The following is a 14,127-nucleotide window of genomic DNA, read 5'->3' on the forward strand; positions in this document are numbered from 1 at the left end:
TCTTTCGGTCAGAGCAACTACAAGAATGGAAAAAGATGATTTTCCAGATGATTACAAACAGCTTTCCAACCTGTCTATGCGTTATGCCAAAGCTTTTACAATTTGCTTTTCCAAACTTTGCCTGTTTGGCTAGGAATCATAAATGACCACAGTGATATTCCCAGAGGGGCATAACACTCACGACTATACCCAATTTTAAAGGAATCTCTAGTTCAATTATGTTGTCTTCCTAGTTCCTCCCACAAGCCAAACCATTAATCAGCTGAGAACCATTCAAAGGAAGGCCATGATTAGAGACAGTGTTCTAGGGTTGGACCTTGTCCTCCTCATTATAAACGAACATTTGGCAATCAGAGAAATGGGGCTAAGACATGCAGTCATACCATGATTCCCAGAAAAACCAATTGAATGAGACACAAAATATTTCTTGGGAAGAAATTTTGGTCCTGGAACAGTAAGGCAGACAGAATATTTTTGAGATAAGTCAGAGAAGAGGAAAAGGAGAGAGACCTGGCCTCTTAACACTTCTGTATTTCTAATTGCTACTAAGCATTTGGATGTCCCATTATCAACATCACAAACAATGTATCTAATACATCATAACATTTTAAATGTCTTTTACCAAAAATACTTCTCCATCTTACTTTTTATTTTTTTTTCTCAAAAGCTCAAATATTAAATATACTTTTATGGCCCCCATCAAATACTATTGATCATTCCTTCATTTCACTAATTACTCTTGCTGTTTCCTTTTTATTTTCTATTCTCACTGGCCCTTCCCACTGTATAAAGGCCACTTTGAAAGAGCTCCTTAGTTAATTTATTTCACAGGTCTTTCCCATTCCTAACATATCCCATACAGCACTGCCAGATTACTCTTCTCAAAACACTTCCTTTTTTTTTTTTTTTTTGAGACAGAGTTTTGCTCTTGTTACCCAGGCTGGAGTGCAATGGCGCGATCTTGGCTCACCGCAACTTCCGCCTCCTGGGTTCAGGCAATTCTCCTGCCTCAGCCTCCCAAGTAGCTGGGACTACAGGCACGTGCCACCATGCCCAGCTAATTTTTGCATTTTTAGTAGAGACGGGGTTACACCATGTTGACCAGGATGGTTTTGATCTCTTGACCTCGTGATCCACCTGCCTCGGCCTCCCAAAGTGCTGGGATTACAGGCATGAGCCACTGCGCCCAGCCCTCAAAACACTTTCAATATTTACTTATACACAGTTGCCCAGTGAGAATGTAAGGTCCATGAAAACAGAGTTTGAGAGTGTTTTTCCCCCCGATTTTATCACTAGCACCTTGAAGAGTGCGTTGGTAAACAGTAGGTGCTCAATAAATCTTGGAAGGAAGGAAGGAAGGAAGGAAGGAAGGAAGGAAGGAAGGAAGGAACGAACAAATGAAGGGAATCATTTGTAAGGTGCTCATTAGGTTCCTGGGTAGGGGAGCAGATAAAAGGATGAGTTAAATTCGGAGGCTACCTTTTAGGTTAGAGATGTACTCATTTACTAAAGATGCTTTCTGGACCTACCTAAATCAGGATAGAAAGAAGCCAGGATTTGGACTCGTTGAATTGGCAGTAGAGACAATGAGGTTGAGGGAAACACATAAAAAAGACACAAAAGATGAACAAAGAGCATAAGTTTAAGGAAAAGGTAAATGTACAGAAAAGAAAATGTCCCATTTGGCTCAAACAAATGGTGTGTTAATCAGAACAACAGAAGATATGGTTGAAAAGGCAGGATAAAGCAAGACTCTGGGTGGTAGGTTAAGGAACTTGCACTCCTCATTTTAGGCCTGTCTTCTTCAAAGCAGTACCTCTTGAGCACCTGAATCAGAATCATTTAAGGCACTTGTTTAAACAGATTCTCAGGCACCATGTCAGAAGCATCTGACCTGAAGGTGGAACTTAGTGATCTGCACTTACAACAAACTCCCAGTAATTTTTATGCAGGTTAATATTTCAGAAACACTGCTATGCACAATGGAGAACTTTACGAACTTTTCAAGCAAGTCGGTGACAAAAGGATGTTCGAGAAAAATTAATACAATAAAAACGTGCAGAGAGCAGTAGGGGACTAGAGACTGGGGCTAGCAACACCAGTTAGAAAGCAATCAGCTAGATGACAATTATGGGAATCGGAAATAAGGCAATATATAAAGTAGTAGGCCTCAGGTGAATGAGAGAAATCTTATTTGATTACTCCACCTCAGAATCTGGACATGGCAGACTACTGTTTACTGAATAACCAGTATTCTGGGACCTCCTCTTTAATCCAGACCTCACCGCTCCTCTATTCAAAGTCTCCATTCTGGAACTTCACATTCACCTTCCTATGTTCAAATCTTAATTTGTGCTATTCTTCCAGCTGAGAATGCCATCCCTCTTAAGAGTCCATTTTCCTCTGAGAAACCTTTTCTTTATGAGCCCACCGTAACTGCTCTCTGACCTACAATCCTGTAGGACATACTATCTCTATCACTTATCTAGCACTTAGTATATACTACCTTCTACTGTAATTTTCTTCTAATCCTTACACTCTGTATTGTAAGCTTCTTAACCAGGACCATGCTATATCCACTTCCAAAAATCTTGGGCACAATGCACATAAATGTGATAAGATAAGTATATGTAGATGGCAATGATAATGGTGATTAAGATAACAACAATGCTAACCTAATTAGTTGATTCCCTGATATTCTATAAAGCAACAAGGCCAACATATAGATAACACTTACTGGATGCACGGTATGTGCCAGGAAGTTTTTTATGTGGACCGCATACATCAACTCATTTAATCCTCAGAACAACTCTAATAAAGAAGGTTCTATTATTAGCTCCATTTTAAGGTAAAAAAAATTGAGGCCCTGAGAAGTTAAGCAACTTGCTCAAAATCAGATAGCTAGCCCAGGCATAGTGGCTCATTCCTATAATCCCAGCTCTTTGGGAGGCTGAGATGGGAAGACTTCTTGAGCCCAGAAGTTTGAGATCAGCCTGTACAACATAGTACGATCCCATCACCACAAAAAATAAAAAAAATTAGCTGGCATGGAGGTGCATGCTTGTAATCCCAGCTACTTGGGAGGCTGATGTGGGAGGACAGCTTGAGCTTAGGGGTTTGAGGCTGCAGTGAGCCATGATCATGACACTGCCCTCCAGCCTGGATGACAAAGCAAGATCCTGTCTGCTCACAAAAAAAAAAAAAAAATCACAAAGCTAGTATATGGTGCAGCTGGAATTTGAACACAGGCAATGTAACTTAGGAGTTCATTTTAAAATCACATCCTACATAGTTTGTCTTAGAACCTTATTTCTTTCATAGCTCTTAACCATGACTCAAACATCTTTAAAGTTTTTGTTGTTGTGGTTGTCCATATATGTTTTGCTACTAGATGGCAACATCCGTAATTGTAGGGACTAATTAACCTTGTTCACTGCTACATATGTAGTGTTGGGTACATAGCAGATGCTCCACTCCTCTACTCCTGCCTTCTGTTCCCTCTCCCTTATTTTTTTCATTCATAAAAAGATGAAGTAGATGAGATACCATTATGAAAAATGAAAAATTTTTTCATAAATGAATGAAAAATAAGGAAGAGGGTACAGAAGGCAGGAGTAGAGGACTGAAGCAAGAGGTATCATTACGAATATATAAGGGAGTTAGGGACATTTTTTATTTTTATTTTTTGCTGCAGATTTCAGACAAATGGCTTTCCAGAGAAAGCGCTTCATCAATATATGAATGTACTTTAAAATGCTGAAAGGAAAAATCCATTTGCAAGGTGCTGGAGCCAGGTGTCTCTATTTTAGCAAATCATTGAATTCAAGAACAGGAAGTAGGGCTTGAAGATAGAACACTGCACTAGAGAGCTGAAGACCTGGCTGAGTTCCACAGTTTCCACTAAGTCACACCTGTGTGTAGCTATGCAGGGGAAAAAACTGACTTTGTTCACAGCTTTTCTTTTGTCAGCACGGAGTTAAAATAGAATAATCTAGGCCAAGTTCAAATTCTCAATTCAATGCATCAGAATCATGACTTGTTAGAGCTGGAAGAGGTTCTGGATCTCATTGTTTCCAGAGATTTTCAAACTATGTTTCTGCCGCAGTACACCTTCTTCAAAGAACATCTTATGTGGTAATGGAGCAATGGTTGAGGGGTGAGTACAAGAGAGGGGATGTACAATCTGTAAAACATACAAAAGCAAAGTTGCCACAGGATGACTGTATAACACATGTGTGTGCATGTAATGTGAGGTCAACAAAGCCCATGCTACAGTTCAACTGCACCTTGATGTAATTTTTAGATTAGTATTATTTTTGATTGACAAATCATAACTATATACATCTATGGGGTACAGTGTGATGTTCTGATATCTGTATAAAATGTGGCATAATTAGGCCAGGCACAGTGGTTTACATCTATATCCCAGCACTTTGGGAGGCCGAGGCGGACAGATCATCTGAGGTCAGGAGTTAAAGACCACCCCAGCCAACATGGTGAAATCCCATCTCTACTAAAAATACAAAAATTAGCCAGGCGTGGTGGCATGCACCTGTAATTCCAACTACTAGGGAGGGGGAGGCTGCGGCTGCAGTGAGCCAAGATTGTACCACTGCACTCTAGCTTGGGAGACAGAGCAAGACTCAGTCTCAAAAAATAAAAATAAAATAAAATGTGGCATGATTAAATCAAGATAATTAACATATTCATCATCTTTATCATCTTGCTCTTGCTAACTTTTTTTTTTTTTTTTTTTTTTTGAGACAGAGTCGGGCTGTTGCCCAAGCTGGAGTACCTATCATTATTTTTAATGGTGATATCTCTGAAATTTAGTCTCTTATTTTGAAATATATAATACAGTATTATTGATGACAGTCACCCTGCTATCCAATAGATTCTCAAAACTTATGCCTCTTGTCTATCTGAAAGACTGTACTCATTGATCAACAACTCCCTCTCTCCGCCTTTCTCCCGCTCCCTGCAGCCTCTGGTAATCATTCTACTTTCTACTTATGAGAGTTCAACTTTTTTAGATTTCACATGTGAGATCCTACAGCATTTGTCTTTCCATACCTGACTTATTTCACTTAGCATAATGTCCTCCAGATTCATCTATGTCATCACAAAAGACAGGATTTCCCTCTCTTTTTAAACCTAAATACTATTCCATTCTTGACATATGCCACATTTTTTTTTAATCCATTCATCTGTTGATAAACATTTCGGCTGACTCTTAGCTATTGTGAAAAAAGCAGCAATGAACATGGGAATGCGCTTATTTCTTTGGCATATTGATTTCAGTTCCTTTGGGCATATACTCAGAAATGGATCACATGACAGTTCTATTTTGAGGGTTTTTTTTAAGAAACTTCCATACTCTTTTCCATAATGACTGTACACATTTACATTCCCACCAACAATGCATGAGTTCCTTTTTCTCTGCATCCTTTCGAACTTGTTACCCTTGATATAATTTTTCAATATATGCTTTAAGGTAATTCATATAATAATTCAACTATTTAAAGTAGATAAATGTTTTTTTGTATATTTAGAGTTATACAACCATCACCACAATCAATTTTAGAACATTTTTTATCACCCCCTCAAAAGAAGCCCCATATTCATTAGCAGGCACTTCCCCTACTACTCCACCTCCCCCACTTCTTGTGAGGCTGAGGTAACCAGAAATCTACTTTTCGTTTCTATGGTCTTGCTTATTGTAGACAATTCAAATAAATGAAACCATGTAGTATGTACTCTTTAAGGACTAGCTTCTTTCCCTTTGCACAATGTTTACAGGGTTCACCCATGTTATAACATGTACCTTATTCCTTTTTTATGGCCAAATAATATTCTATTGCATGGTACACTACACTTTTTATTTATCTATTCAGCAGTTGATGGATACAGGTTGTTTCTGCCTTTTAGCTATTATAAATGCTGCTATCACATGTAAAAGTTACTGTGTTGGCTATATGTTTTCATTCCATCTAAGATTACAAAAATTACTCCCATGTTTTCTTCTAAGAGTTTTATAATTCTGGTTCTCACATTTAGGTCTTGATTCATTTTGTATTAATTTTTGTATACAGTATGTGGTTTCTTCTAATTTTGTTTATTCTGTAAAGTCAATATTACTGTCACTTCTTTTATTTCAGATTTCAGTAATGTAGTCTTTTTTTTTTTTAATAATCAGACTAGCTAAGAATTGTCAATGTCACTGATCTTTTTTTTTAAGGGATTTATTTCATTGCCAAGGCTGGAGTACACTGGTGTGATCATAGCTCACTGCAGCCTCGACTTCCCAGGCTCAGGCAACCCTCCCACCTCAGCCTCAAAGGTAGCTGGGACTAGACTATAGGTGTGCACCACTATGCCTAGCTTATTTTTTGTAGAGTTCCAGGCTGGTCTGGAACTCTTGAACTTAGGCAATCCTCCCACCTCAGCTTCCCAAAGTGTTGGGATTACAGGCGTGAGCCATTGTGCCTGGCCTATTCTTTATTATTATTAACAATATATAAGAAACAGGTTCTCACTATGTTACCCGGGCTGGTCTTCAACTCCTGGACTCAAGTAATCCTCCCACCTCAGCCTCCCAAAGTGCTGGGTTGCTGATCTTTTTGAAGGGCCAATTTTGTTTTTAACATTTTCTCCACTGCTTTTCTATTCCCCTTTGATATTTTACAAAAGGGAAAGTCTTTTATACATACTTTATTAATCTATAAATCCGATCTGTTGTGTTGACCTGATTACTGCATGTTATTCGAAAACTTCATTTTATTTTGATCAAATGTGCTTATTTTTTTTTTCATGCCATACTGGTCTTTTAACTTTATTTAAAAGAGTATATTTTAGGAACTGAAGTTTTAAAACACTTTCAAAAACTTGTTTGTTAACATGAATTTGCTTGACATCAAAGTTAAATCACAATGAAAAACCTGATATGTTCAAGGTTTTCACTGGAATAAAAATGTTCATTAAAAGTGGGAAGAAATGTTACTGCAATAAAACACAATGATGAAATAAAGCTTCCTGAACACTGTGAAGACAGCGGGACAGAGACTCAAGGCAATGGCATACATTTCATTTTCATAATGTAGTTCACAGAATAGCAGCTGACTTTATCCTTAGAAACACATTTTACAAATAGCAGCGATGCATTTTTAGCTCTGGTTACACCTACCAGGAAAATGACGCAACCATTATTCACCTCTTCCAAGTACGATTTTTACTGGCATCTTCTATGAGTTACACTTTGGCACTCTTCTAAACATCATCAGGCCACAAGCTCAGTCTAAGTCAAATATTTTTACAAACTAAACAATCCAGTGCTAAAACCTACCTAGTTACAAAGACCTACTGCTGTTTCCATTCCAAGGAATCCAGTATTTTTATATGGGAAAATGTTCTTACTACATTAAAAGAAAAAAATCGTACTTTAAACCGAAAGAACTAGGCATTAGAAAAATCTAACCCCCTGTACTGGCCACCAACTGACATATATAACCCACCATTTTCCAATCTCTGTATAGGCAACTTAGTTCATTTGCTATTGGGTCAGTTAAATTGGGTTCACACAGGAAAAAAAATGAAGTTTCATGGACACAGCCTTCAACTCTAACTCTAACAACCTTGCAAATGTGAGCCCCTTTCAAATTACTGTTGCAAAAGAACAAGTGCATGTCCTGATAATGATAAATGAGTCCCGTTATCTCTGCACGTGGAGAGTATCTGATTTTCAAAAAACTGAGGGAATGTATATAAGCAATGTAGGCAAACTAACCTACTAAAGCCAGTGAAACTTGCATTTTTTTTCTGCACTTGATCTCAGCCAGAAGGCCAAGAAGTGACTGAATACACCCTTTCCAGTGGCTGCAATTATCTCCCCCTTCTACCACCTCTATCTGTAGTTCTACCACATAGGGCTTTGTATTGGTCAACTGCTGCCAGAACCAGAAAATAGTACCTCCTCAATAAAACTGTAACTTCTTTGCTTAGAGGTGTTCATTAATTATATCCATCATTTACTTATTTAACGAATTAGTAGTGAGCTCCTACTATGTGCCCAGTAATTTGAAGGCATTGGGGATATATCAGTAAAAATAAGCAAACAACAACAAAAAACTCTCCTCAAGGAGCCTATATTATGAGAGGGTAGGGAAATGTCACAAATATAATAACTAAGTAAATAATATGTAGTATGTTAGTAGATCATAAATGGTATGAGAAAGACAAGAGCAGAGTAAAGGAAATCGGGAAGGGTTCTAAGGGAAGGTTGCAATTTTAAATAGGAAAGTCATGGTAGGCCTCATTAAGAAGGAGACACTGAGTAAAGACTCAAGCTGCTGGGAAAGCACCTTTGCAAAGGTCTGGTGGCAGGAATCACAAAAGACATGCTCAAGGAACAGCAAGAAGTTCAGTGTGATGGAGAGTACAGTAGGAGGGGAGGTTAGAGAATGACGGAGGGGCTAGATCTCATAAGGCCTTGAAGGCCATCACTGTCAAGACTGGCCTTTCTCTAAGAGAAGCCAGACTCCCTGAAGAAAGCTTTTGAGGGGACAACAGAATCACTTAACTTATGTTTTAAAAAGATCACTGTGGGATCCTGTGTTGAGAATAGGGTACAAAAAGGAGATGAATTATGAGGCTACCTTAGTAATCTAGGTGAGAGACGTTGGTAGCTTGGACCAGAGACAGACAGTGAAGGTAGTGATAAAAAGTCAAATTATGGATGTATTTTGAAGTTAGCCAAGAAGATCTCCTGACAGATTAGATACAACATCTAAGAAAGAAACAGGAGGTGAGTATAAACTCATATTTGGCCTTAGGAACTGGAAAAGTGTTGTTGCCAATGACCGATGTGAGAAAGACTATGGATGCACCAGGTTTGGAAAAAGGGAAAGATCAGCATCTCCATTCTGAACATGCTAACCTCATATGGTGAAATGCCATAATCCTTATATTACAATGTCAGTTAATTCTCCTCATCATAAAATTATATGTAGATTAAAAACAAATCTTTGTGCTTTTGTTTTTTAGGCATACAATCTAAAATCATGTTGCATATCTCACATAAAATACCTATATCCATAACAGGATACTACTTCTCTCACTGGGGTACTTGGAAATTCTAGTCCACTAATTAAGCATTAAGGAAAGTTCCTTCTTGCCTTCCACTTACCAAAAATAAATATGCTTACAACTTCTTGTCCCCTAGATTCAAGAATAAAATAGCTCTGTAATCAGTGTCAGAAGAGCTGGAGGCCAAACCTTGGTTCTTACCCTTTCCTGTTACGAGACCCTAACCTCTTCGGGTCTTACTGACAATATAAATTGGAGAAAATACCTACTTTACAGGGATGGTGTGAGATTACATTAAATGATGTAAGTGAAAAATGTCATGGATTGTAAAGTGCTATACAAATGTTGGCAGCTACTAATATTGTCTCTTGCCTTGCAAAAATTTTGCATGTGACTTAATTGTTTTTGCTCATTCATTCATTGATATAGCTACCATCTTACAAAAAAGAATGAATGTTCAAGACCAGCCTGACCAACATGGCAAAAAATGCAAAAAAATTAGCTGGGCACGGTGGCAAGCACCTGTAGTCCCAGCTACTTGGGAGGCTGAGACAGGAGAATCACTTGAACCCAGGAGGCAGAGGTTGCAGTGAGCTGAGATCACGCCACTGCACTCTAGGCTCCTGGGCAACTGAGTGAGATGCTGTTAAAAAGAAAGAAAAAAAAAAGGAATGAATGAATGTAGATAAGAGTCCTTTAAGGAATCTCAAACTGGCGAAAGACTTCCAAGAAGCATTCTTGGGGTTTCTTCAGTCTTTCTGTCCATTCCTTTCCAAGACCTTTCTAGACAAAATGACTTATCTTACATAGGTGAGATTCTATTATAGTGAATTCCATACATAACAAGACAATCACTAAAATGAAAGGGGGAAAAAGCCCTGGTAAAGTTATAGGAGTTAGCATGACAAAGGAATTAAGCAGTGAAGAGTGGGCTATGTTACACATTACTAAAAAAGTCAACTGGGCTGATTCTAAAGTGCTAGGGTCAAAACAGTCAGACTCTTAACAGATAACCTCAGAGTGGCTTATGCCTGTAATCCCAGCATTTTGGGAGGTCAGTGCGGGCGGATCACGAGGTCTGGAGTTCGAGATCAGCCTGGCCAATATGGTGAACCCTCGTCTCTACTAAAAATACAGAATTAACTGGGCGTGGTGGCACATACCTGTCATCCCAGCTACTTGAGAGGCTGAAGCAGAAGAATCTCCTGAATTCTGGGAGGCAGAGTTTGCAGTGAGCCAAGACTGCGCCACTGCATTCCAGCCTGGGTGACAGAGCATAACTCAGTCTCAAAACAAAAACAAAAATAAAATAAAATAAAATAAAAAAACAAAAAAAACCCCAGATAACCCATGGGGGACAAGAAAATTATCTATAGCAGGTGAGGACAATGGAGATTAAATAACACAGGACTATTTTTAAATGACTTGGATTAAGGCTAAATCTCATAAAATTGTAATATCAGCTCTTTACAATTTTAGGTTAAAATCATCCTAGACTTCCTTCTTATACTGAAACACTTTAAAAATAATTATAATTTAGGCCAGGTGTGGTGGTTCACGGCTGCAACCCCAGCACTTTGGGAGGCTAAGGTGAGCAGAGTCAGGAGATAAAAGACCAGCCTGACCAACGCCTGCAACCTCAGCACCTTGGGAGCCCAAGGCAACCTGAGGTCTGAAGTTAAAGACCAGTCTGACCAACATGGAGAAACCCTGCTGTACTAAAAATAAAAAATTAGCTGAGCGTGGTGGCACATGCCTGTAATCCCAGCTACTTGTGGAGGCTTGAACCCTGGGAGGTGGAGGTTGCAATGAGCCAAGATTGTGCCATTGCACTCCAGCCTGGGCAACAAGAGTGAATCTCCGTCTCAAAAAAAATTATAATTTAAAATAAAAACTTTTTTAGGGAGTTATTTTTCTCTAATGAAATCACAGTAGCCTACATAATCCACAAGTAATTTCTGATGGTAAATCTTCATTCGCCTTTGAATTTGTCATTTTATTTCTTTTTGTTTATTTAACTGAGGGCTGTAAATTAGGTAAGTACTAAGAGGCTCCTATGGTGTGTGTCTGTAGTGTAGCTACCCAGGAAGCTAAGGCAGGAGGATTGCTTGAGGCCAGGAGTTCTGGGCTGCAGTGCGCTATGTCAGTTGGGTGTCCACACTAAGTTCAGCATCAATAGTGACCCTCTGAAACCAGGAGACCACCAGGTTGCCTAAGGAGAAATGACCAGCCCAGGTTGGAAACGGAGCAGGTCAAAACTCCTGTGCTGAGCAGTAGTGGGACTGCACCTGTGATGAGCCACTGCACTGCAGCCTGGGCAACATAGCAAGACATTTTCTTTTAAAATGATCTGTTCAGAGTATATATATATTTATGGTTTATTTTAGTTAAAATAAACCATATTTACTCAATTTTACATTTATATAACCTGTCATTCAGGTCCTGAGGTGCTTGGACATCTATGATAATTTACCACTGAACAATATGAAGACATGAAAACATTTTCACCTTTCCTTTATGCTCCAGGCTACTAACAAGTCCACATAACAAAACACATTAAGCACCTGGTACATAAAAGAAATTGTGCTATCTATTGTTTCACATACACAGGGAAGTATAGACGCTGCTCTTGCCAGTTCTTTCATAGTCTTTTTGAATGAAGCAAGGGAATAGGTGAATGGATAGATAGGAAAATAAAAATGTAGATAAATAAACAACCAAATAATAAATATTTTTTTAACTGCCTTAAGAAACTTTCAGTCTACTAAGAGGAATTGATTTAGAAAACATGAATTTATCATTGATCACTGGCCTGGTATTATGTAAGGCACCAGCAATGCTGAGATACATAATGCAGAGCATTTATGCCCAAAGAATGTAAAACAGGCTCTCTACCCTCCAGAAATACCTAAAAGGTATAAAAACATCGTCACATTTTGAGACATCAAAGATGTATTAGACTTTCAGCTTGTCTTTAAAAAAGATTTCAGGGTAGTAAATTGTCTTATTCATGAAAAATAATTATAAACAGGTGCAAAGGGTAAAGCTATCTAAGAGATTTTTAAAAAAAGATACAAGGGTGGTTTTGCATAGAAACTGTGGGGATTGGGAGAGATGGCGCTGTGAGAACAACCCAGGATTGGAGCTCTCTTGAGTCCTCGGAGAGGTGAGTCGGAGCTGCATTTCCAGACTGATCTTTGTTGCCCATGGAACGGGGAGATTCCCAAGTATAGGGGAGACGCTGGACGCCTGGCAGTGCCTTTACCTGGTGAAGCCGGCAGCTGGGGTGGTAGCGGCCGGCCCTGCCCATCGCTCCCCACAGGGTGTGCTTGTCCGGGTGCCCTGTTGAGCCGGCAACCTGAGACTTGAGAGGCCTGGACTTGAGACTGAGAGAGACTTGGACAGTGGGCCCGCCCGGGGGATTGCAGGGACAGAGCGTTTGGGCTAGCCCAGTGGGACGAACAAGACCACGATTTCAAGTGATCCCCGTGCAGTCGATCTGAGATGCTCTGTTGGGGAGGGGCGTCCATGATTACTGAGGCAACCCGCCCCAACTGAGATACACGTCCACTGCTGAGGAAGCCAGCCGTTGCCGAGGCAACCCGTCCCTACTGAGATACACGCCCACTGCTGATGCAGCCTGCCATTGCCGAGGCAACCCGCTACAACAGAGAGACTCCGCCTCAGGGTGTGGCGGAGACCACAGCAGAACAGCAGAGCCTGCCCTAACAGGGCGAGCCTCACAACAGCAGGGCGGAGCCTCGGCAGGCAAACAGTGGCTAGTCTGCCTCCTAGCTGGGCAGGACACCTCAACGAACATCCAAAAATATAGCCCAAACCCCCCAACACAGAGCATATGAGAAAAAAAGGGTTTTTTTAATGAGCTCTGTTGCAGCAGAATCAAACATAGCAGCCTAACAGCCCTGAATGAACAACAGAGATCACAGCTCAGCAATTGAGCTCCTATAAAGTACAGACTGTCTCCTCAAGCAGCTCCCTGACCTCTCTATATCCAAAAGACTGACATTTGGCAGGCATCATTCTGGGACAAAGATACCAGAAAAAGAAACTGGTAGCATCCCTCACTGTGCCACAGCTGCTAGAGGTGCACCCCAGACAAGCAGGGCCTGGAGTGGACCTCAGCAGTCATACAGCGAAGGGGCTAGACTGGTAGAAGGAAAACCAAGTAACAGAAATACTTCATCATCAACAATCTGGGTATCCACTCAGAGACCCAATTGAAAAGTCAGCAACTACGCAGATGACAAGCGGATAAACCCACAAAGATGAGAAGAAACCACCGAAAAAAGGAGGAAAACACCCGAAACCAGAACACCTCGCCTCCTAGAAAGGACCAAAACTCCTCACCAGCAAGGGAACAAAGCTGGATGGAGAATGACTGTGACGGAATGACGGAATTAGACTTCAGAAGGTGGATAATGAGAAACTTTTGTGAGCTAAAAGAACATGTATTAAATCAATGCAAAGAAACTAAGGAACTTGAAAAAAGATATGAGGAAATGATAACAAGAATGGATAACTTAGAGAGGAATATGAATGAATTAAAGGAGCTGAAAAACACAATACGAGAACTTCGCGAAGCATGCACAAGTTTCAATAGCCGAATTGACCAAGCAGAAGAAAGAATATCTGAAGTCGAAGACCAACTCAATGAAATAAAACGAGAAACGAAGATTAGAGAAAAAAGAGCAAAAAGGAATGAACAAAGTCTCCAAGAAATGTGGGACTATGTGAAAAGACCTAACCTACGTTTGATAGGTGTACCAGAAGAGGACGAAGAGAATGAATCCAAGCTGGAAAATACTCTTCAGGACATCATCCAGGAAAACTTCCCCCACCTAGCAAGACAGGCCAACACTCAAATACAGGAAATACAGAGAACACCACAAAGATATTCCGCAAGAAGAGCAACCCCAAGGCACATAATTGTCAGATTCAACAAGGCTGAAATAAAGGAGAAAATACTAAAGGCAGACAGAGAGAAAGGTCGGGTCACCCACAAAGGGAAGCCCATGAGACTCACAG

General features: G+C 40.0%; 1 protein-coding gene across 17 annotated transcripts in view; it reads right to left on the reverse strand.

Moving 5' to 3' along the window:
* The window catches only part of VPS13B (vacuolar protein sorting 13 homolog B), an 822,207-nt gene that overhangs the window by 224,857 nt on the left and 583,223 nt on the right, over positions 1 to 14,127 (reverse strand). Inside the window, exon 34 of one of the 17 annotated variants that reach the window (XM_078353471.1) lies at positions 10,245 to 10,343. The exons of the other annotated variants lie outside the window; for them this stretch is intronic. Coding sequence (XP_078209597.1) covers positions 10,257 to 10,343 — 87 coding nt within the window. The 3' untranslated portion in view covers positions 10,245 to 10,256. The remainder of the gene's footprint in view (positions 1 to 10,244; positions 10,344 to 14,127) is intronic. 17 annotated transcript variants of the gene reach the window in all.

This window comes from Callithrix jacchus, chromosome 16 (genome assembly GCF_049354715.1).
Source record: "Callithrix jacchus isolate 240 chromosome 16, calJac240_pri, whole genome shotgun sequence".
NCBI classification, from domain to species: Eukaryota; Metazoa; Chordata; class Mammalia; order Primates; family Cebidae; genus Callithrix; species Callithrix jacchus.